This window comes from Lithobates pipiens, unplaced genomic scaffold, assembly GCF_037356315.1.
Source record: "Lithobates pipiens isolate NorthernLeopardFrog02 unplaced genomic scaffold, aLitPip1_a1.2 Scaffold_8, whole genome shotgun sequence".
Lineage (NCBI taxonomy): Eukaryota > Metazoa > Chordata > Amphibia > Anura > Ranidae > Lithobates > Lithobates pipiens.
Window position 1 is genome coordinate 185,758,463 of NW_027507903.1, and position 25,627 is coordinate 185,784,089.

Here is a 25,627-nt window from a genome sequence, read left to right on the forward strand (position 1 = left end):
CGTCCAGGTAGGTAATGAATATTAGCCTAACTCTGTGTCCCATGATGTATGAAAAAGAAAATAGGATTTTTTCGTCATACTTGCCAGTAAAATCCTTTTCTTTGAGTACATCATGGCACACAGAGATCCCTTCTTTCTTTTTTGAGCATTCAGTGTTTGCTACAAAACTGATGTACTTCCTGTATGGGAGGGGTTATATAGGGGATCACTTCTTGTCTAAGACTTTGTCTACCAGTGTGCATTCACCTAGAGGTGGCGTATAACCCAGTAGGTAATGAATATTAGCCTAATTCGGTGTCCCATGATGTATGCAAAGAAAAGGATTTTACAGGTAAGTATGATGGGAAAAATCCTATTTTTATAGTTTGTTATAAACTGGGTAAACGGGTAATTTTTCTTCTTCACTGGTGGGCACTGATAGGTTACACAGATGGGCAGTGATAGGCTGCACTGGTGGGTACTGATGAGGCTGCTACTGATGGGCACTGCTATGCGATACTGATGATGAGGCACTGATTGGCAGCAGTGATGGGCACTCATTAGCAGTACTTAGACATACTTATGGGCACTGGTAGGTGGCACTTTTTAGCAGCACTGAGGGGACCGATGTCCCTGTGACAGAAGCCGGTTAACAACTTTCTTTTTTCCTCATGCTGTTAGCGTGAGGAAAAAAAACCTGATAACCTGCTTCTGTTTACATCCGTGATCACCTGTCATTGGCTGACAGATGATCACATGGTAAAAGGCCGCTGTGATTTGCCTTTTACTTCGATCTGTGAGCAGCCGAGTCCCGAGGATTTGATGATCACAGAGCGTGCCAGTGTGGCATGCGGGCAGCGTGAGCATGAGAGGGCGCCCTCCCGGCATTTTAAGCCTGTGCTGTAGCCGTGTTTTGGCTATAATGGGGACTCCAAGTGGTTAAGGAACTTGATTATTTATTCACAGTATTTGAGTGTCACATTTTTTCAACTTCTCTTTTTCTAGTTTTTGGTGTTTTAAATTTAATTGTATTACCGTATATACTCGAGTATAAGCCGAGATTTTCAGCCTCTTTTTTGAGGCTGAAAGTGCCCCCCTCGGCTTATACTCGAGTCATCGCTGTCTGCCTGCTCGATCAGCGTGTCGAGCAGACAGACAGCGGCCATTCTATAATTCAAAAGCCGCGCCTCCGGCTCCGCCTTCGCCTGTGATAGGCGGAACACTGAATTTCCCAGCAGCCTGTGTTCCGCCTATCACGGACATCGTCTCATCCTCGTACTACGGACGAGGATGAGACGATGTCCGTGATAGGCGGAACACAGGCTGCTGGGAAATTCAGTGTTCCGCCTATCACAGGCGAAGGCGGAGGCGCGGCTTTTGAATTTTACAATGGCCGCCGAGGCGCCGACGAAGAGCGGCGATCCTGGCAAGGCACGGGACGGAGGCAAGGCACGGCACGGCACGGGACGGGACGGAGGCAAGGCACGACACGGGACGGAGGCAAGGCAAGGCACGGCACGGGACGGAGGCAAGGAGGCAAGGCACGGGACGGAGGCTCGGGACAAAGGCTCGGGACACAGGTAGGCTGGACACACACACACACACACACACACACACACACACACACAGACACACACACACAGGGATGGATGGATGGAGACACACACACACAGGGATGGATGGATACACACACAGGGATGGATGGATGGAGACACACACACACAGGGATGGATGGATGGATGGAGACACACACACACAGGGATGGATGGATGGATGGAGACACACACACACAGGGATGGATGGATGGATGGACACACACACACACACAGGGATGGATGGATGGATGGACACACACACACACACAGGGATGGATGGATGGATGGACACACACACACACAGGGATGGATGGACGGACACACAGGGATGGACGGACACACAGGGATGGACGGACACACAGGGATGGACGGACACACACACAGGGATGGACAGGCATGTCTCACCCTCGGCTTATACACGAGTCAATAAGTTTGCCAGTTTTTTTGGGGGTAAATTGGGGTCCTCGGCTTATATTCGGCTCGGCCTATACTCGAGTATATACGGTACTATTTCTTTTGTATGTCCTTATTTATGTAAAGATATGTTGAAGCTTTAGAAAAATAAGTAATAATCAAATGGTATTGTCAAGAATAAGATTAAATCTATTTTATTTATAGCATTGTTTACAAGATGAAAGGGCACGTGCGATCAATTTTGTATAGAACTCTCCCCATTTCTCCTTTGATCTAGCTAGTATTTAGTCATTAGGCAAAGTGTTCCAAATAGGACTATACTGCTCCTATATACAGAATATAAACCACTTGCCGACCTCAATAAGTATATATACGTTGCAGTTTGCATGTGGTTTGCCGGGATTATGGCTGACATAGAGCTGCACGATTCTGGATAAAATGAGAATCTCAATGTTTTGTTTGCTTAGAATAAGACTACTTTCGCACTGAGGCGCTATAGCTCTAAAAATGGCGCCTGTAAAGCTCCTCTCCTGCCACACCTGTGTGAAAGCCCAAGCTTTCACACAGGAGCGGTGCATTGGCAGGACGCTGAGAGCCCCTTTACATTGCCAGTGTGGGGGCATCGGCGGCAAAGCGTCGCTAGTTTTAGCTGCACTTTCCCGTCTTTTTAGGCTGCTTTCACACTGAGGCGCTTTATAGGCACTATAGCACTAAAAAATAGCTCCTGTAAAGAGCTTCTCCCCTCACTCCAGTGTGAAAGCCCAAGTGCTTTCCACTGGAGCGGTGTGCTAGCAGGACGCCAAAAAAAGTCCAGCCAGCCGAATCTTTTGAGGAAATCAATGGGCACCACCGCGGAAGAGCCGGGCATTTAACCCTTTTTGGGCCGCTTGTAGGGTTAAAAGTGCTTGATAGCAGCTGAAAAGTGCAGGAAAAATGATGGTAAAGCACCACTAAAAATAGTGGCGCTTTACCGTCAACACCCCAGTGTGAAAGTAGCCTTAGAGGTGCTTTTCGGCTGATAGAGGGGCACTTTTAACCCCTGCTAATGGCCGAATAAAGGGTTAAAAACTCCCAATAGGCAGGGGTGCTTTAGGAGCGATGTATACATTGCTCCTAAAATGCCTCAAAGGAGCTGCTTGCAAGACTTTTTTTGATGTCCTGCCAGCGCAGCGAGTGCTTTCACACTGGGATTGCAGATGAGGCATTTTTCAGGTGCTTTACAGGCGCTATTTTTAGTGCTAAACCCCCAAGCAGCATCTTTGAGGTGATTAGGAGCGGGGTATACACCGCTCATAAAAGTGCCACGGCCCATTGAAATCATTGGGCAGCGCTTTGCCAGCGTTTTTAACCCTTTTTCCCCCCACTAGCAGGGGTTAGAAGCTCCCTGCTAGCGACCAGAAAAAATAGCGACACTTTACTGCCGATGCCACAGTGCCTCGGTGTGAAAGTGCCCTAAAGATCAGAATTATTGTTGTAATCTCATCTTTCACATTATACAAAAAATTGGGCTAACATATTTATTTATTTTTTTTTTTTTAATTCATTGAATTTGAATGCGGTGGGAGGAGACGTCCTGCTGCTCACCGGTGTTTCATTGGCTTTCCGTTTCTGACTGTTAGCCTGAGAAATGATCCGACATTGCAGCTGGCAGTTATCACTCTTTGCTCCATGGCCTTGGAAGACCGGAGCCATGTCATGATGTCACTCTTGGTCCAGGCAGGAAGAAATACACACACACCACACACACACCACACACACACACACCACACACCACACACCACACACCACACACCACACACCACACACCACACACCCCACACCCCACACCCCACACACACACCACACACCCCACACACACACCACACACACACCACACACCCCACACACACAAAAGATCAAATAAAAAAAAAAATGTTTTTTGGATCTTTTGCTTTTAAAGGTAAAGAAGAGATTTGAGGGCTTTTTGACCACAGATCTTGCCATAAAGTGGACCTGCCACCCTTATTTCTATTACAAGGGATGTTTACATTACTTGTAATAGGACTTAAAGTGATCAAAAAAATAATAAATAATAATAAAAAAAATTTAAAACGCCCCCATCCCTCCATGCTCGCTTACAGAAGCGGACGCATATGTAAACAGTATTCAAACCACACGTGAGGTATAGTCGCAAACATTAGAGCGAGATCAATAATTCTAGTAAGTCTGAACAGGTAACCTGTAATGGTGTTTAAAACATTGCTTATGGAGATTTTTAAGTGCCGTAGTTTGTCACCATTCCATGAGCGTGTGCAGTTTTAAGGCGTGATATGTTGGGTATCTATTTACTTGGTGTAACACCAATTTTTTTGTTGTATATGAAAAAATTATAACTTTTAAATTTTTTATTCATTAGAGTGTATTTGTTTCATAAAAATTGCATTTGCAAATACCATGTGATATAAAAAAATTGCAACAATCGCCATTTTATTCCCTAGGGTCTCTGCTAAAAAAATATATATAATGTTTGGGGGTTATAAGTAATTTTTTTAGCAAAAAAAAGTACTGATTTAAACCTGTAAAGAAGTAGTGAGAAAATGCCTTGTCGGCAAGTGGTTAATGATAAAATTAATGAAATCTTGACTTTACGCTTTGTGCTGCAGGTGAGAAGCATTCTTTACAGCGACAGCAATCTGTGCCTCAGCAGACATCTGGTGCAGTGGTGAACAAACCGGCAGACCAAGTCCTCTTGAGTACTGCTGGGTTATCAGAAAGAGAAGCTTTTCGGCTAGAAAAATTCAGACAGCTTCTTGCTGGTCCAAGCACTGATCTTGGTAAGTGTATTCTGCTCTGGTAAGCTAAGATTTTCTAATTATTATGCTAATGAGAACAGCGCAAATTTTATTCTTTGCAAAGGTTCATTTTTATACTTGAACTGGTTAACATATACTTTAGGAAAACATTTTGGTTTGCTAAAAGTTCATCTTGAGTTAAAATCTTTATTTTTTAATTTTGGATTGAATATGGAATGGTTAAAACACCTGTAAGGTCTTCGCCATCTGTGTCCTATTAAGGAGATGCCCCTTCACTCCGTCTCATAGACACAAGAAAATGGTGTTGTCACTCAGGCTGGGTTCACACCTATGCAAATTGGATGCGGATTTCTACCACATCCAATTTGCGCGACAGGAGATTGTGATTGTCTCTCTATGGAGCTGGTTCACATATCTCCATTGTGGCTACAGAGCGGTTTGCACAGGAGCGCTGTGTGTCTTTTGCTCCATTTAAGGGCCAAATTCAGGCAAAAATTTGGCCCTGGTTCGTCTCTAAAATGGAGAATAGGGACGCACCAGACCCCTGCTGTGAGCTGCATCCGTCGGAAGTGTGACGCCCAGCCTAAAGCAAGGAGCATGGGAAGATTTTCATGCTCCCTCTGTTTCTGTCTCAATTTAACCACTTTAGCTCCGGAAGATTTTACTCCCTTCATGACCAGGCCATTTTTTGCTATTCGGCACTCTGCTACTTTAACTGGCGATTGCGTGGTCATGCAACGCTGTGCCCAAATGAAATTTTACATATTTTTTTTTATACAAATAGTCCTTTCTTTTGGTGGTAATTGATAATCACTGTGTTTTATTTACTTTTTGCGTTCTAAACTACAAAAAATAAAATACAGAAAATTTCTAGAACTGCACTTGCAGTGCATAGACTATTTGCCTTTGGGAAATCAACTCCAATATTTTTTTGCTTTCTGCTATAATGAAACATAATGAAACATATCCAATAAAAAAAAATCCCTTCTGGTTGAGGATGGACAGCCTGTCACTATACTCCTTAAACGCGAAAGGGCTTAACACCCCGGAGAAACGCCGTATGTTAATGCATGACCTAAAAAGGGCGAAAATTGATATAGCTTATATCCAGGAAACTCACTTTAAAGAGGATCGATTACCGGTCCTCAAGAATAGATTCTTTCCTTTGATGTACCACTCCACTAATAAAACTAAATCTCGTGGTGCCTCTATTCTTATCTCCTGTAATGTACCTTGGACTCTCACGGATTCCGAGATAGACCTGGAAGGACGTTATGTCTTTCTTAAAGGACTGGTGGGAGGTGCACGGGTGACACTAGCGAATGTCTACGCCCCTAACGAGGGCCAGGACGTGTTTGTGCGGCGTCTTTTGACCAAGCTGATTGCCTTCCAGGTGGGTCAACTGATCCTGGGTGGAGACTGGAATGTACCCCTGGCCCCCCACGTGGATACCTCGGCGGGCTCGTCCTCCTTATCTATTAGTGCCCGTAAGCGTATCATCGCGTGTCTCCATGAGTCACAATTAGTCGATATCTGGCGTTTACAGCATCCGGGTGACAGGGACTATACCTTCTACTCTCCGCCTCACAAAATTTACACAAGAATTGATTATTTTCTTATACCACATAGCCAATTACATGCGGTCAGGGCCTCCTCTATAGGTCAAAAGACATGGTCGGATCATGCCCCCATTATGCTGACTTACAAGCTGTCTGCCACTTCTTCCCGACGGACACGTTTTTGGCGTCTTAATGACAGCTTACTACAGCGACCTGAGATACTGGAAGAGGTGACTAGGGAGCTTACTCTTTACTTTCAGACGAACACGACGGCTGACTCCTCCCCGGGGGTGGTGTGGGAAGCACACAAAACGGTTATTCGGGGTGTCCTGATTAAACACGGCTCGCGCATCAAAAAAGAGACTGGGAAACAGTTGGACTCACTTCTGGCCAAACTCCAGGTTCTGGAGTCAAAACACAAGGTCTCCCTGGATCCATCCGTGGAGGCTGAACTTTCCTCTATTCGAAGCCAGGTCAATGACCTCCTTGGCTACAAAGCCAAGGCGGCGTTACAAAAATGCAGACTTATGGCTTATGAATCGGGTAATAAGTGCGGGCGCAGTCTGGCGCGGGCGGTCCGAGACACCAAGACACAGACCTATGTCCCTCGAATCAGGTCGGAAGCGAATGTGGATGTCGGCCTCCCGCACCAGATAGCGGCTGCATTCAAAAACTTCTACAATACCCTTTACAATCTACCACCCCTCCCGGGAGGACGACCTCTGATGGAGGCGTATGTGAGTTCTAGTCAGACTCCCAAACTATCACCTGACAGTGTAGCTGAGTTAGAGGCCCCGATAACCCCTGAGGAGTTGGAGTCGGTGCTTAACACGGCTAAACCTGGGAGGGCGCCTGGACCGGATGGCTTCACCCTCCCGTATTATAAGACGTTATTCCCCATCCTTAGCCCTCGTATGGTGACCTTTTTTAATGACATAGGGAACACGGCCACCTTTGTCACTGATACTACTCGGGCTCATATTACGGTCATCCCTAAAGAAGGCAAAGACCCCTTGGCCTGTAGTAGCTACAGACCCATCTCACTGTTAAATACGGATCTTAAATTATTTACCAAGATAATAGCAACACGATTGGCCAGACATGTGCAGTCCCTAGTCCATCAGGATCAGGTGGGCTTCATTCCCACGAGGGAAGCCAGAGACAGTACAATCAAGGTATTGAATCTGATCCACGTTGCGAACCAGGGTCCTATTCCTTCTATTTTCCTTAATACAGACGCTGAAAAAGCCTTCGACAGGGTTAACTGGGAGTATATGTCCACTGTCCTCCACCACATAGGCTTAGGTGAGAAAATGCTTAGGTGGATAGCCCAATTATATGCTACTCCGACGGCACAAATTAAGGTGAACGGGATACTATCGGAGCCCCTGCTGATTAAAAATGGAACCAGGCAGGGCTGCCCGTTGTCGCCGCTTCTTTTTGCCCTTTCCTTGGAGCCCTTTTTATGTAGAGTTAGGAATAACCCCGATATCCAAGGCATAGTTGTGGGTGATGCTCACTTCAAGGTCTCTGCGTATGCGGATGACTTGCTTTTCTCCCTCTCCAATCCAGCGATATCCCTCCCGAATCTCCTCCGGGAATTCGAGGAATACGGGCAAGTCTCTATTCTAAAGATTAACTACACTAAATCAGAAGCCATGGGAGTGGCACTGTCGCAAGCGACCATACAGGGGCTTCGGTCCAGCTTTAATTTTAAATGGACGCCCACGGCACTGTCGTATCTGGGGACTTTTGTCCCGGCAAATCTAAATCACGTCTTTAAACTCAATTTCCCTCCCCTACTGATCAGAACCAGGACTCTTCTGGAATCCTGGAACAAAGGCCTTCATTCATGGTTTGGCAGGTGTAACCTGCTTAAGATGTGCATCCTGCCCAAATTTTTATATTTGCTGCAGGCACTCCCTATTTCGGTACCCACATCATATTTTCGACAGGTTCACGGTTTATTTACTGGCTTTATTTGGGCATATAGGAAGCAGAGATTGGCCCGGAATTTACTCTCCATGCCCAAACCCTTCGGCGGCCTTGCCGTTCCTGATGTAAAGAAATACTATCAGGCGGTACACCTCGGTAGAATTGTAGACTGGTGCAGGCACCGGGATCTGAAGCTTTGGATCCGGTTGGAGCAGGCCCTGGTCCGGGTGCCATTAACAGGGGCTACCTGGTGTTATAGACACCTCCCAGCCTACATGAAGAGGCATCCCTTGATAGGGACGACGCTACGGGTGGGGTCACAGATTTGCTCAAAGGGGTTGCTTTCCACGCCTAACTCCCCGCTATTTCCTATTATGGGGAACCCACAATTCTCCCCTGGGATGGACCCCCATCTTCTGCAGGTTATGTCCAGTAGCGGGCGCACACAAGCACGATGTTTCCGGATAGATGGGGATTGGCCGTCCATAGAGGTGCTCTGTAATACATCGGGACCTTATAAATTAGCTTTCTGGACTGCTGTCCAACTTAGACACTTTCTTCGAACCCTTTCATTCCCCCTCCGATTTGATGGACCGTTGACTGCCTTTGAGGAATGTTGCTCTGGTAACGGGGTGCTTCCAAGAACGTTGTCCACAATGTATAATCTCCTTATCACACCCGGGGATAATGCTCACTTGACCTTCATGACAAAATGGGAGAGGGACTTGAACTGTACGTTTACTCCGACCCAGATTCACAACATTGTAGCATTGGCCCTGAAATCTACCATCTGTACTACTATACAGGAAACGAACTATAAAATCCTGACGAGATGGTACTTAACTCCACAGGTTTTGCATTCTTTCTATCCGACCACCTCTGCGCTTTGTTGGAGATGCGGACTGGAACAGGGCACTTTGTTGCATGTATTTTGGGCATGCTCGAAGTTGTCTTACTTTTGGTCCACTGTGAGGACCGTTACTCAAAAATTTACGGAGTATAATGTCCCCAATGACCCGGCCTTTTTCCTCCTGCACATGAACGCCATGTCCATTAAAAAGTACAAAAAATCCATTGTATGTCCATTGGTGAATGCCGCAAGAGCATGTATACCGCTCCACTGGAAAAGCGAGGCCCCTCCATCGGTGGCGTCCTGGGTTCGTAAGGTGGAGGAAATTAGTAGACTGGAGGACCTGGTGCTTACGGGGAGGCAACAGCAGGAAAGATTTAGGAAAACATGGGCACCCTGGCACCAATTTATTTTCTCGCCCGAAGGGGTACTTTTGAGAACCTTGTAATATGTTCGGCGATAGATACTGCATGGGGGGGTAGGGCAGTCCTGAATCAACCAGAAATCCCCCCCTCCCCCCCCCCCTTCACCTCTCCCCTCCCTCTTTTTCCCCCCCCCTCTTCTTCCCCATCCCTCTCCTTTCCCCCCCCTCACCTCACCCCCCTCTCCTCCCTCTCTTAGTCTTCCCTGTCAGGACCCCTTCCCCTATTCTTAATGGTCTCTGCCTTGGTACTGGGTCTCTACCGGGGTATCGAGGTTCTGATGAGAGCCGGAGATGGGGGAACTGAAGGGATTTAGGCTCCCAAACACGTTTCGGTATTGGAGATGTTATGGATGAGCCATGCACAATGTTTTTTATGACCCTGTCCCTCCTGTGAACTCGGTAATAGGTTTGATGTTGGTTCCCCTTTTCCCTCCCTCCCCTTTTCTTTTGTATCCCACTTCTATGTTGTATTATATGTTTATGCCCATGTTGGGCATTGTTTGAAAAGTAATAAAAATTTATATTTGAAAAAAAAAAAAAAAAATCCAATTTCATCATACATTTTGACCAAAATGTTTTCTGATGCATGTTTTTGATAACAAAAGTCCCAATAAGTGTATATTGATGTGAAAGGTATAGCACCTACAATGTATACTGGAATTTTAAAACTACTGATGACAGCAATCAACCACTAATAATAGGACTGCGATATTGCAGCCGACAACCTGGCGCTAACGGATGCTGTGGAGGACTGACTAACTGCCACTGACTTTGCCAGTGCCATTAATACAGTGATCAGTGCTAAAAAATATACAGTCACTGTGCTAATGACACTGGCTGGGAAGGGGCTACCAATAAAATGTGCTGCTTTTTACTAATGATCTCTCAGCTTTTAGTTTCTCATCCCTGCAGAGCAACTGACAGATCGCTCCCTGCGTACAAAGCTTTGTGTTGAATGTCAACACTGAGCTCTGGGCTGTGAATGTACAGAACTGATCAGCAGGTCCTGGCCGGGAGTTGCTGACAGGCTCCCGCTGTGTATAATCATAGGGGGAAGCCGGCTGGGGGGCATGCATGCGTGCACCTTAAACCCATAAGTAGTCAGCGACGCACCATTATGTCATTTTGCCTACAGTGGCCACCCGTTCGCAGTGCAGTGCAGACGAGCTGTCGTTAAGTGGTTAGTTGGAGCAGGCAGCAATAACAACCTGACTGGTTCTGTCCCTTCCCTACTTTACTTTATGCCCAGATGGCCGTGCTTCTTATGCTTACTGCTATGTACCCCTACAGTAATTAAGGAAAGAAACCCGGTGTAAGCTTCAGTTGGTACTGGTCAGAGCTTGTAGAAGGCGGAGAACTTTCCTCCACCTATGTTACGGTGCTGGTGAATAGTGATAGGTTGCTCAGACACCCAATCAAAGAAAAAAGGCAGTTCATCACATGCACCTCATAGCCTGTACCAGGTTAAGATGGAGTCAGCATTTTAGTGAGCCTGTCGCTTTGCCCTTCATGGAAAAAGCACCGTTTTATTTTAAAGTGGGAGGTCAGACAAACACAATTTCACAGCTTAAATACATACAGTACACATAAACTACATTGACTGGCAAAGGAATTGGTAATTTTATTTAGCCAGTCTTATGATTCACATACTCCAACCACTAGTACATGGCTGATGCAGGAAGTATAAAACCAGGAATGAGGGGATCTTGTGCATTGTGGCAGTGTAGTTAATAATAATAATATTATTATTTAAGGTACTTTATATAGCGCTGTCAATTTACGCAGCGCTTTACATATGTGATGAAAGACAATTAAAATGTACAATATGTGGTTTTAGCTGTAGGCTTGCATTCTACTTTAACCACTTGAATACTAGTTTATATATACCCCTTAATTACCAGGCCGTTTTTTTGCTCGTCCTGCAACACTGTATACAAAATATATATAGATTTTTTTTAAAACAGAACTTTCTTTTGGTGATATATAATCAGAGACACGGCCGGACAGACAGACACACAGTTACTATATAAAACTAACAAGACAATATTTTGAGATTGCTTACATTTGCTATTTCTTTACTTAAAAAAAAAAAAAAAAAAAAACAATCATTTGGTGGTTAGTGACACTTTAAAACCATCCACCTCCACTTTCTGGCTCCATGCACACTAGCATCTTTCTTAAGCTCAAAAAAAGCTGCACGAAAAATGCTAATAATTGCATTTTTTTTCCAGCTTCTGGTAGCATTTTAGAAGCTTTTAGGAGCATTAGCATTTTACTGCCATTTTTGCAGTACGTGGAAGGAAAAAAAAAGTTAAAAAAAGAGCTGTTGTGGGCTTTTTAGTAGCATTTGGAAGCATTTAGGAGCATTCAGCATTTTATTTCTGCTGGAAAAACGCTCCAAGAATCTCGACAAAAACTATTTTTTTTTTCTGCTTCTAGATGTTGAAGCTTAAAAAATGCTAATAGCCTAATGTAGTGTGCATGAACACATAGGATAACGCTCCTTAGTTTCTAGGAGGACAAACATGCTAATAACAGCTTCTTGGAGCTTCAAAAAATGCTAGTGTGCATAGAGCCTCTATCTGCTGTAATCCTCCTTCCTGCAAACATTCAGCGCTCCCCTTATCCCCCTTAATCCGCTGTGAATGTATGTAAAGACAGGCAGTGTTTACACTTTTGATGGGTTATTGAATCACAGTGGTCACAAGGTACAAAGCCACTCTAAGCCCTTGTAAACACGGTCGGACATTCTGACGGAAAATGTCCGATCGGACAGTGTTGTAATGTAACTATCTAACAAAGTTTTAGAGCTGGGCTATAAAACTTTCCGACAACATGATCCGATCGGACTTTGTCCGAATGTGTGTAGAGAATTCCGATCGGAAAAAGTGCCACGCATGCTCAGATCAAATTCCTAGACCAAAGCTATTGGCTACTAGCCTGAACGTAGTCCCGTCGTAATGAAATAATGTCATCACGTTACGTACGATCGGATTTTCCGACAACTTTGTCCGACCGTGTGTATACAACACCAGTTTCGGACAAAATCCCTCAAACAAAATCCGACGGATTTTGTTGTCTGAACGTCCGATCGTGTGTACAAGGGCTAATAGGCTCTGTACATAGTGCCTATAATCTGTGCTAATGACAGTTTGGTCAGACATTGAGTGCACACTAGTTGCCTTTGTGTGTTTCCTGCAGAAGTGATGATAAATGGCATTCTTTTTTTTAATCACAGTTGCATGATAGTTTGCCTTTTTGTGTGGTTGTAGTCAAGATGTACACAGAGAGATCACACAAACACTTGTAGGTAAAACAGTTAATGACAGATAAAGATAACAAATGTGATAGTATTAGAAAATATATAACAAGAATACTTACCTGAAGATGCCTTTTTCCGCATTGGGACCCTCCATCATATATGGCATGGCGCAAATGACCGGATCGGACGAATGCATAACACAGCTCTGAGACCAAACCATTATTAGAAGTTTTAGCTGTAGTGTGTGTATATATAGGACTTGAACGTAAGGAATTCTCAAGCCACCCCCTTGGAGCAACATGACCTTTTAGGAACTTGGTCAGTTCGTAATGACATTCCTTTAATATGAAGTCAGCTACGGTAACAAGGTTATTGGAGGCTTTCTTAGATATTGACACAATTTTAATAAGTAAATATGAAATATGTAATTTCCCCATCAAGCATTCCTGAAAATATCCACCTACTCATATGGCGGTAGTAAGGTGAATAAAGCAACCCTTTCAGGGCAAAGCATTGGTTTGCTTTAACCCCAATCCCCAGCAGTAAATAGTTAATCTTTGCATATTCCTCTATATGTAGGCTAAAATTCAGGTTACTTGCCTTACCCAGAGTTTTCCTTTTTAGGTTGGAGTCGCACCTATGCATTTTTAATGCTTTTTGCATTTTGCAGATTTGCACTACAAGAACGTGTTCCATAGGAAACAATGTTAAATGGACCGTAGCGCAAATCTGCAAAATGCAAAAAGCACTAAAACTGCATAGGTGTGAATCCAGCCTTACTTTTGGCAGCTGAACAGAGCAAGATTGGAGCAAAAGAAAAGCAAGTACAATATATGCTGCTGGATAGAGAGTAAATAATGTCAGCCTGATCCTTTTGCCTGTATGAACAAAGCACAAGTTCACTTTAAGTTTCAGCTTTTCAAAGCGGCATTTAAAGCATCAAGGTGTTTTGCAATTTTTATAACCTTGTTTAAATGTATTCGCCGTTTTTAAACCAACAAAAGATATGTTTTTAAAGTTGGCTGTGTATTAGCTTTTGAGCAGACTTTTTCTGTTGCCTTTTTTTTTTTAATATCTTCTTTTTTATATGAAAGCACTTGACATTAACATTCCTACTGATTGAAGGAACAGTCTTTTTGTATTTTGGATACCTTCAATGGAAATATAGAACATACAAATGATTAGAAATACAGGCCTATTTAAATGCAACAAGCCATCAGGAACCCATTATGAGCTGTCTTTTTACAGAGAATCCCCATTTGAATGTAAAAGAACATCTTGCTTTCACTGTATTGAGATATATGTAAAATACAAACTTTTACGTTCCGCTTTGAAATTATTTGTTAAGGCCTATAGTTGGCTAGCTTTTTTTTTTTCTTTCAGTAGGTTATATATTATTGTAATACTTGCACATGCACCTTCTGGCTGCTAAACATTGTGGAAGATTACAGAAACGGAAGGTCTGATTATTTTTTATGTAGCACCGGCGTCTACTAAACCGTTGCAGAATTCATTTGGATAAGAGTTGCAAGTAACAAGAAAAAAAAAAATTCTCGCCCTGAAGAAATTTTATTGTTACGATTATACTTGCTTTGTGTTACTTGATAAATATGCCAGTTTGGGTATACAAAGGAACACATAGGCTTAAAAATGGTTTTGTAGCGTGCCAGTTAAAAGGATAGTGGACATATGTCCCAACTTTGCTGATCTAAAATAAATATTCAGAACTTCTACTTGTATACATTTTAGAAGCTTATTGATAGTGACATTTATGCAGTGTACCTCTAAAGATCCATTCACCTATTGTGTTTTTTGCTGTTTGTTTGTATTTATACTGTATCTACCAAGTGCATTTAATGTTTTGCCTAGTAATATGAATGGGGAAGCTAGCAAGTAATGCATTTTGCATGCTAGTCCTTAATGCTTAGTGCTGTGGTAGAAAGGAAAGAAATGTCAAGGGACTGGGTGCTGTATTTAATTGGAAAATTATTTTGCTTATAAAGGTAGAAGATCGGTTCATTTATTACTTTGAATTGTGAGCTAAGGTTTATGTGATAATGGCAAAACACAACACAATAAAAATGCATCAATAAGTTTCATGAAATATGTGTGTTTCCAACACATTATGTGCTTTTTACTAAATCTTATTGTGGGCTTTTTTCCCTTGGCCTTATATGCTTAATCCTGATGGACTCTAAGTACTCCTGAAAACTTCATCAGGAAACTTATTACTACATGTGACTAATGCACTTTGATAAACATTTTTTATTGATTTCAACCAAAATAGTCAAAAATATCATTTTAAATTGGGTAATGTTGCCAAAAACTAAAAACCTAATACCTGTAGATTTAGTTAAAAACAATAGAGGCGTACTCCACTTTTAAGTACACAATGGGACTGGAGCATTTATGTAAAACAAAAATGTACTTAAAGTGAATACCTTTTTTTATTTTTTTTTTATTCTAGGCTGTAGTGGGTGTGTCAGGGGCTGTAGGGGGTTCGTCAGGGGCTGTAGTGGGTGTGTCAGGGGCTGTAGGGGGTTCGTCAGGGGCTGTAGTGGGTGGCATCAGGGGAACACAGATTGGACAGCATTTTTAAGGTTCCATTTTCCATGACTATTTGGTGAGAGCCATCGGGCTATATTATAAATGATACCATCTCCATTTGTTTGTTCCTCTCCATATAATGCAGAAAGTGAACTGTGAGTGTTTCAAGCCATAGTGCATTATACCATGCTAACTAAGTCTCTTTACTGGTCAGTTACTAATTCTATATCGGGGCATAGGTCTAAATTATGAACAACACATACAGTAGACCTAAAAGTATGTGTTTTTTTTTTTCCACTACGGACTCGGTTTAATCAGTTATCTTTACCTTTACCAGGAACCTTCTCAATCAATGAACATTTGCAGCAATATCAATTCTGTTTTGGAAAAGCCATATGTTTACAGACTAATTAGGATCAGCTTCCTGGTTATATTTTTCCATTTATAGCAGCTCCACTTAGGTCCATTGGTCTGGGTATGCATGCATGAAGCTTTCAGTACCGGTGTGTTATATGTGACAACGTTGTCAATATTGCATGTGTGTGTGTTTTTTATATTGGGGGTTATTTGGGGAAATATTCTACAATTGATGTTATTGTCCACCCTGCTGGACAGTTTTTACCCACTATTTTGAGACTTTAATAAAGTTATTTTTCTATTTTTTTTCAAATGTATACTGTTGTTGACCCTCTTTATTGTTTCCTGGGGCATGTCTTTGCTCCCCCCCCCCCACCTTTTTGTGTATTGTGATTATCAAGCTTTGGAGGTATCCCGTCCATCGGGACGAATTGGTCACCATTTTCTATAAGCGATTGAGTACACTCATCACTTGGTGAATTGGATTCATGTTTTGTTTTTATTTTTTACTAATGCTAGCTATACCATGACTCGGGTAACCTTTATTTACAAGGTACAAATGCATAATCTGTTTTCAACACTATATATTATTTGTTTATAGCAAGTTAAAAAGCATGTCAGCAAAAGCTTGTGATGCAATATCAGACTTACTTGAAGATTACTTGAAAAAGCATATTAAGAGAGAAATGATACTTTGCCGAGATCAAGGCTCTCCTGTTGCTGCTGATGATACTTGATTTGTCTCAATGATACCTGCAATCCTCGGTGCACCACTTTCAACCCCAATGTCCGACACTTGCCCCTATGTCTGTACCACACTATTCTCTTCACAAACTGCATTTTGCTGTGTGCTCAGCCTATATATATATATATATATATATATATATATATATATATATATATATATATATATATATATATATATTATATAAAATATATTTTAGTTTGTTTCTGCTCCTTTCATCCACTCTATTTTTTTGCTAATTCATCTTAAGTCCACTTTGTCAGAACTTCCATTGCTCAAACAAAGAAAACTGCAAACTCAGATACGTTTGCCATTCTGTGTAAGCATGCTATGCATACTTACACATTGCAAACGTCTACATCCCTTCATTCTGTCTTATAAGAGAATTAATGCTAATGCAACTGACCTCCTTACCCTTTCACCAGTTACCGTAAACCAGGCTTATTATACTGTTACATTTCAGGTTTTGCGGGCATTCGAGGGCCAAAATACACTATTACAGGCATGGTAACTGGTTTTAAAGATGTTCTTAAAGGTTTTGTCTTTCTGGTTTCGAGTTTTTTGTATAATCTTCAACCAGTCATAAGACAATCGTAGGGGCTACCATTGCTACCCTTGCTCTGAAAAAGCTAGCTCCTGGTTGTTATATTGGCCTGCTAGTCTTACTTTTTTTAGTTAGAGACTCAGGACAGCGCAGACCAGGGAAAATGTATAAAGGAAGTCAAATGCATAGTACACTTTTTGCATCGCACATATATTTTTTGAGCTGCTGCATACCATGATACTCGCGTTTCTACAGCTCTCTGAACTGTGTGCACCCCTGTGTCCAGGTGAATTAAACTGGATATAAAAAGTCTACACACCTCTGTTAAAATAGCAGGTTTCTGGGATGTAAAAAAAGGAGACAGTTAAATAGTTTCAAAACTTTTTCCACCTTTTTAAAGCGGAATAAAAGAATAAAAAATTAAAGTCAGCAGCTACAAATACTGCAGCTGCTGACTTTTAAAATAAGGACACTTACCTGTCCAAGGCTACCGCAATGTCTTCACCCAAAGCCAACCCATCCCCTTGGCTCTGGGTGGAGGTTTCGGCATTGGTAGTAAGGGAATCGGGAAGTGAAGCCTTGCGGCTTCACAACCTGGTTCCCTTCTGCGCATGCACGAGTTGCGTTCTGAGTGGTCCCTGCTTTCTTCTGGGACCTATGTGTCTCCCATTAGACAGCAGGGGGGACGGAGGAGGGGCCGGACATGACGTAGATCGCCGCAGATACTGCAGTGATCTTTCGCTGGAAGTGGGAGCAAATACCTGTTTTAGATTGGTATCTCCTCCCCCCTACCCCCTGAAAGATGTCAAATGTGACACCGGAAGGGGGAGGAATCCAGACAGGGGAAGTTAAATTTTTTTGCTGGAACTCCCCTTTAAAGACCTATAAACAGTAAAACTCAGTTGAACAACAAACTGAAATCTTTTAGGTGGAGGTAAGTATTAAAAAAAAAAAAAAAAAAAAAAAAAATGGTTGCATAAGTGCGCACACCATTAACCACTTGCCGACCGCCGCACACAGGTGTACGTTGGCAGAATGGCACAGGCAGGAAAATGGGCTTACCTGTACATCCCTTTGAATTTGCTGCCGGCGTGTGCCCATGGGTCCCGGGAACTCGATGTGTATACACCACACATACAGCACTGCAAAGATGCAGCTTGCAGGTCTTTTTTTACCGTCCTGCAAGCACACCGCTCCAGTGTGAAAAGCCCTAAGGCTTTCACACTGGAGAGACAGGAGCGGCTCTTTACAGGCGCTATTTTTAGCGCTGTAGCACCTGTACAGCGTGTCCGTGTGAAAGTAGCTTAAGAAAATGTCAGGAAATACCTACTAAAACAGCTGTACTTTATTTGAGAGGCACTTTAAATAATGGCAGGTGTGTACCGACTCCTATTTAACATGAGTTTGAATAGGATTGCTTAATCATGAACACAGCTACATCCCCAGTTTTAAGAGGGTGTGCACACTGCAAACGCATTATTTTAGTTATTTATTTTTACCCTCTCCCCCTTCAAGGATTCAGTTTGTTTTTCAATTAAGTTGTACAGTTTATAGGTCACATTCAAGGTGGAAAAAGTTCTGAAATTTTTTATCTTTGTTGCATTTTTTTTTTTTTTTTAAATCACAGAAACCTGACATTTTAACAGGGGTGTGTAGACTTTTTATATCCACTGTATGTTACTCTTGTAGGTAAACAAATTATTGCAATATGTGAGTGATTGTGATGTCTTGTAGACTGGCTAATCCCTTTATATAGGTTCCACTGTGTACCAAAGAAGTGTGAAGGCATCCCGTAGCCTAGCATGTACAACCTATGTGGGGGACAGATCTTGGTCGAGCAACTCTTGTGATGCCTGATTCAGCAGTGTCTGAGCAGCCTAACATTACTCAGGCAACAGAATAATGAGCATATCAAATCAAAAGCAGGGAATGAAATTTGTGAGACTGCAAATTTCCCAACTCTGCTGAGTAGCAAATTGGTCCAAAAAGAGAAGGCTTTAGCCAACAGAACAGTGTAAATCTTTCAAGCTTACTTATACACCCTAACCAAGGAAGCAGTGCATGACTTACAATTGAAGAACTGCTTTAGTGTATTGTTCTAAAGAATATGGGAAGAATTCCCAGAGGCCTATAACAATGGTCATAGGAAAGCCTTGGTTAGCAATAAATAAAAATGGACAGCTATTGAACCTTATCACCTTCCGCCCAAACCAGATACGTACATTTTTGATGGATTTGCTTGATGGAAGTCACCTAATCTACATCTTCCTTTTAGAATGCTTGGTGTAAAGATTGGGATACCATGAATTTTTATCTCCTGAATCCTCAGGTATCCCTGGCAGTGGAAATTTGGGTGGTACATAGCAGAGATTTACCCAGAGCTACCTAAACAAAGCCAAGGAATAGTGCCTGTTCACAATTTTATTTCCGTTTATGGTTTGTTATTTTTCTGTTATTTTTACTATTTTTAATATCTAGTAGCTCCGGGAAGTGTTAGCGTGAATGTTCCCTTTTAAATTATTTTTCTTTTTTTTTTTAACGTTCTTGCACTACCAATATATTCTGCAAAATGAGCATGTGAGTGCTTGAGAAGATCATTTACAATATTCTATATGCAAAGATTAGGTCAGTCTTACATTCTTCTTCTGTAATTGGCTTGCTCAAGTGCCTTCAATGCATGATCCCTGCCATTGAAGTACCATCTGCCAACGCATTTTCATTTATTGGTGGAATGTTCAGGAATCCTAATCAAGTACTTGGTTAGTGTTTTCTAGCTCATTTTTATTACTATAGCTACAAAGGAATAAATAACTCTGAAGTATTTTGGATGTAGCTTGTTAATGTTTGTATGCACTGTTGCAAACAAGGATAAAGTAAATCAGCAGTTTTATACTACCAGCATTTATTATCCATTTAAGAATTCTTCTTAAAATACTGTATAAGATAATCATCCATCCAAGAAGATACTTTTTACATAATGTACCCTAATATAAAATTTACTGATATTTTGGAATATCAATTGGTGAACAAGAGTGTTACTAAGAAATCGTTAAGTCCTATTTAAAAGGACAGATTTGTATTACTTATATTAAGTACAATGTAGAAAGGGTCCCAGTGCAGAAAATGTTGTATATTTATTTGCTTCTCAAGATGTGCACGTTGCCAAAATGATCCCTAGCGAGTGACCAGCCTTCAGTACTTGCTGGTGTCTCTCTATTTAAAGCAACCTTGTGATTGTTTAACAAAATATGCCAGTGCTGCTTGGGGGAATACAAGAATGTGTGTGTTTGTGTATGTAATATATATATATATATATATATATATATATATATATATATATATATATATATATATATATATATATATATAATATAATTTTTTTTTTTTTTCATGTTGGGGAAGGGTGAGTATTTGCCTATAGTAGGAGAGGGACTGTGTATATATTATCAATGTGTGGGATAGCTTCTGAGGGCTACTTCAGCTCTTTGCAGTCACCTCTTTGTGCTTATTACTATGGCCTCTTCTGAACAAGCTAAGCTTTGAGACTTTTGCCCAATATGATGGCCTCTTTTGACAGTAAGAATGTGTTTGAGGCAGAAGGGGGTGGGTAAGCTCAGTCCCTGCCAGGAAGTGCTGGGGATTTGCCCATTCAGACCAGCATTTGGCTGTACCAGAAGGGAAGGAGAACTGATACAGGTATCAGCTTTATTTTTTAAAGTAACAATCTATTTAAGAATGGCATTTAAAGGGGCATTTGGAAATTATGTTGTACATGTAAGGTACCTGTTGTGAGGTTGAGTCCGAAGTGGAGCTTATGCTTAGCGCTGATATGTTAGCAAGGTTGGGCAGGCTGGGTCAGCAACAAATCTAGCAGAAAGGCACACAATCGGGATCTGGAAGAATAGTTAAGAGAAAGCAGAGGTCATTCACAGTCTGGCAGAGGAATGCAGGATCATTAGGCAGAAGTCCAAAACTGGCAATTCAGCTGTTCACACAGGAAGGCAGCCATTGGGGAACAAATCCACACAAACCGGCACAGAGCACAGGAGGTGCTGCTATTTAAAGACTGAGCTGAATGACGATTGATTGCAGCTGGAAGACAGGTGGAGCTAAAGTGTCCCAGGGATAGAAGCACTAAGCAGAGTAAAGTATGTACTGCAAATACTCAAATATTCCAATGGTGGAGTGAGTAGAGCTGCAGGAAAAGAACCAGAAAAATCCAAACCACCCAGTTTGTTCAAAACCACCCAGATACATGACAGTACCATTCATTAGAACAGCCACTCTGTTCTCCTGTTTGGTACAGTATGTTTTACATGGAACTGACAATCTATACCTTTTTAAAAGATCTTATCTCTGGAATCTGTGCTAAAAAATGGAGCAGGTGGCAAAAGGACTAGCCCCAGTATTGCCTTTGGCCTCCCTGCTGCTGATCTTTTCCCTGTTCCTGACTCCCATACCTTGTTCAGCACAGTGTCCTTGTATGGAAGCTGCCATCTTTTTAGAGATGCCAATGCCTCCAGCAAAGGTAAACGGTAAACACAATAGAAACCAATCTGCTGAGAATAGCAGTTAGAGGCAGCAGGGCCTTCAATTTTACATGTTTGAGGCTTAGCAAGTGTGCCTATGCACCCTCACATATTAGGAGGTGCACTATTATTTTTTCAGTAGGAAATCCAAACCTAAGGAATGTTATTCAGGGTACTGCTTATGCGGAATTTCTAAAGTGTCTGTATATGTAGCAAATACTTTTTATTAAATTCAGTTCTGCATTAAAATAAGTTTTGCATGTGATTCCCGGGAAAGTGAAGATGCTCTCATGCTAATATTAGCAAACTAGGGTTGTAAAGGGTAGGGATGCTAATCAAGAGAACAATTTCTTTTAAAAATCTAATTAGTGAGCAGTATTAAGCTAAGTATTACTGATGTGGATACACTAATATGACCTACCGATGGTCTTACTGTTTCCCATTTTTGAAGGTGTCAGAATTAATTCTCTATTACTAATTAAACTACATAGATTAGGCAACAGAGACAGGCTTGCCATATGCGCTGTCAGAAGCCATAATTTTGCTTTGTTCTAATGGACATTAAAATGACCATACTAAGATGTTAAAATGAGATCATTTAAGTAAAGCTAATTAACGTCCTTACTGTACATGAAGTGTGGGTGCAGCTGCTTTCTCCCATTTTTTCTTTAAAGCCGTATGTGATGTCTTCTGTCATGTTGTGGAAGTCACTGGAGAATTAACAGTTACAGTCAAATGCACTTTGTGAAGGTACAAAATACAGCTTGACAAGGCACATCGTTTTGAAATATTCATTGTAAAAAAGTGTGTCAATTGGTTAGGATGCAGTTTCTGTTCAGCAAATATATATAAAAAATATATAATATTATTTTTTTAATGCTTCTATATTGCACTAGAGTAAACAAATACACGAAAGCTCCCGTTTCTATGTAAAATAAAAGTAATTTTGCTTTCCAAAGTCTGATGAGTAAATAACGTTATTCCCACAACGGCTGTAGCTTTTACATTTGTTGGGTAGCGTTCTGTAAAATTAAGTAGCTGTATTTAATCGCTACTTGTCCAGCTTTAATGAACTATGCTGTTGGAACTGGGTAATGCAATTGGACACAGCGAACCACAGAATTGTCGATTTTTATACTGTTACTAAATGCAGTGATTTAAAGCCCTTTAGGCTATAGTTGAAGCAGGTTGAGAAGATTAGTTAAGGTGCTTTGATAAGGCTTGGCATTGTTAGAGGCTTTTCGTATGTAGCCAAGATTCACACACTTTGCAACCAAGAGTCCTAGCTTTAGCATTTGTTTACTGAAGGATTAGACAGTGTGAGATCTGCATTTTTTATTTATTTTTTAATCTGAGTTGTGAAGTTCTTTTGAGGGTAGAATGAATTTATTTAGCACCAGAAAAATAAGTCCACTAATTGCATTCAGGGTAATGTTATATTCTTTGAAAAAAACTAAAAACAAAACCTTCCTCACCGCTTCATCGGATGATATAGATGATTCATTAGTACAAGTACACACCTGACATGCACGCTATGGTACGATTGTTGGCAGGGGATTGAATGTTGTCCTAAAAATATTACTGTTGGCACACGCTTTTTGACAATTGTTGTCCAACTTTTGGCCAACAAATGTTGGATGACAGGCTAGTAAATTTTTGATGGACAAAGATTTGACATCAGATTTTCGTATGGTCAGTACACAAATCCGCCACTCAAGTCAAAAGTATAAACGCGCAAGCTCGGAATCCATGCTCACCAAACACGACGTTAGCAAAAGGGGCTCAAAGGGTGGTGCTCAAGAACTGAAATTCCTTGTAGTATATCACTACGTTTGTGTTTCTGGCATGACAATTGTGCACCATTAGTATGCAAGACAAGATCCTGGCACATGCCCTTTTGATAAAAATCAGACGCTCGGTTGGCCAACAATCGCACTGTATGTATTAGGCTTTATGCTTTAGGCTCCATTCTCATCTGGCCATTTGGAATCGTGGGTGGAATCTTTTTAAATGGCAAAAACAGTGTGATTTTGCTGTGATTGTTGCACAAAAGAATCACGCTGCAATTGCAGCGTAAAAAAATAAATAAAAATTGTGTGAAGCTTGTCACTCAAAAAGGGGCAGGAGTTGTTTTTATGGGTTGGAAAATGTACATAGGGCAGCCCATTGAAGTGAATGGGCTACCCTATGTGTGACACATGGAATTGTGTGAAAATTGGCCATGCAAAATCGCAAGCGGGAACGTGAGTTCTCCCTATGCGAAGTGTGAATGGGGCATCAGGCTGGCATAGACAGATCTGTCTGTCTGTCTGTCTTTGTCTTTCTTTCTTTCTTTCTTTCTTTCTTTCTTTCTTTCTAACAGCAACAGATTCTCCAATCCCACAAGCAAGTGAGCGAGTGGACAGAGGAAATCTTCCCTGCTGCGCTATTGGTGTATATCAGGTACTCTTTCACTGTCAGCAGAATACACTGATCAACACTGCAGCCTATTGACTGTAGGCACTGATAAATTTAAAATTGTCCAATATTCTCATTCAAGAGAAGCAGATCGTTAGATTAACTTTTTAACTGGGTACGGCCATAGATGTATCGACATTTGGCTGGTCCCTGCTGGACCAGTCCACTTTTGGTCCATCTGTGAAATGGAAAAAAGGATTTTTAATGCAGAAGAAACATGCTTTGTCTCTTTTGCATTAGAAATGCCTACCTTACATATACAAAAAAAGAAAAGGGACTGTAGCACCCCCCCCCCCCCCCCCCCCCGAATGGAGAGATCTATGACATCTCAAACACAATCCGCCCCGCCTCAGGGCAGACGGGAGAAGATACTTAGACCCAACACATCAACTGTTAATAACTTGTTGTTCATTGATTCCAACAGTATTGTTAATGGAGATGTGATGTTGTACCACATGTTCTGTTTTTGTAACCGCTTGTTATGTGTGATGTTCCGTAACTTGCTGGTCCATGTGGACCTTGTGACTGATATAAATAAACAATTTAAAAAGACCTAACTCTCTCTTTGCCCCTGGGCACGTGCAGCTCACTGTAGAAATTTGGTAGTGCTGAAGCTGACAGAACTCCCACACATTCATGGGAGTGACGTCAAACTTGCCCAGCTTTTCTGTCAAAATAGCCAATTCATTGAGATCATCAATTATGTCACTTCCACTTACTGTAAAGCATCAATAATTGGAGATTTAGACAACTTGCTGTTTTGACACAACACCGTCAAGCATGTACACTCCGGTATACAAAGAGTTTTCTGTTTTGACAGAACAGAGGCTGAGAAAAAAGTTGTTGCCGTCTTGGAGGCGGCCATGTTGTTGGTTAGTAGACTAACCATGTCCGCTCATTATGTCGTGTACCAGAGTGTATACGCTTGCCGGTGTTGTGTCAAAGCAGCAAATCTAAATCTCCAATTACTGATACTTTACAGTAACCGGAAGTGACATGATTTGAGATCTCAGTGAATTGGCTATTTTGACAGAAGACAGCCAATGAAAGCAGCTGGGGTTCAATACCGGAAACTGACCTCTTCAAGCTGTCAGTGGCTGGCGAGCAGCTCTGACATTGCATCGCTGGAGCCAAGGTGGGTATAGTTTCACTTTAAAACAAGTTATCTGTTTATATATCTATCTAGCCCAGGGCTGCATAGATGTTTAGGCTTCCCCGGGCTGACCTATTGGCAACCTTTGAAATGGTGTGCATGTAACATCCCTGGCAGCATAGAATAATATTTGTTGCCAATTCAGGCACAGATCTCAGAAAGGATTCTTTATGGTCCATTATTCTTTATGGTGCGACCAGAAAAGACGCTTTATTTCAGAGGTTGCTGCAGGTTAGGCAGTAAAAAGATTGCATTTTCTGTATCCGAGGTTGTATAACTCACTAATTTGATGAGGAGGACTGAGATAGTGGGTTGTAACCCTTTGATGTCTGCTTATAGGAAAAATATGACTTTTCTTCAAGTAGCTAGAAGTGTGCAATTAGTGTTTGTTGTCATTATTATTTAATGCTGATATAGTGCCAATAATTTGCACAGTGCTTTAAATAAGAGTTGTGATCTTGGCTGTTAACTTGCAATCATGGTAT

General features: G+C 41.7%; 1 protein-coding gene across 2 annotated transcripts in view; it reads left to right on the top strand.

Moving 5' to 3' along the window:
- The window catches only part of TBC1D22A (TBC1 domain family member 22A), an 839,044-nt gene that overhangs the window by 109,435 nt on the left and 703,982 nt on the right, over positions 1 to 25,627 (top strand). For both annotated transcript variants that reach the window (XM_077468512.1, XM_077468511.1), the window contains exon 4: positions 4,631 to 4,801. In XM_077468512.1, the coding sequence (XP_077324638.1) occupies positions 4,631 to 4,801 (171 nt within the window). The remainder of the gene's footprint in view (positions 1 to 4,630; positions 4,802 to 25,627) is intronic.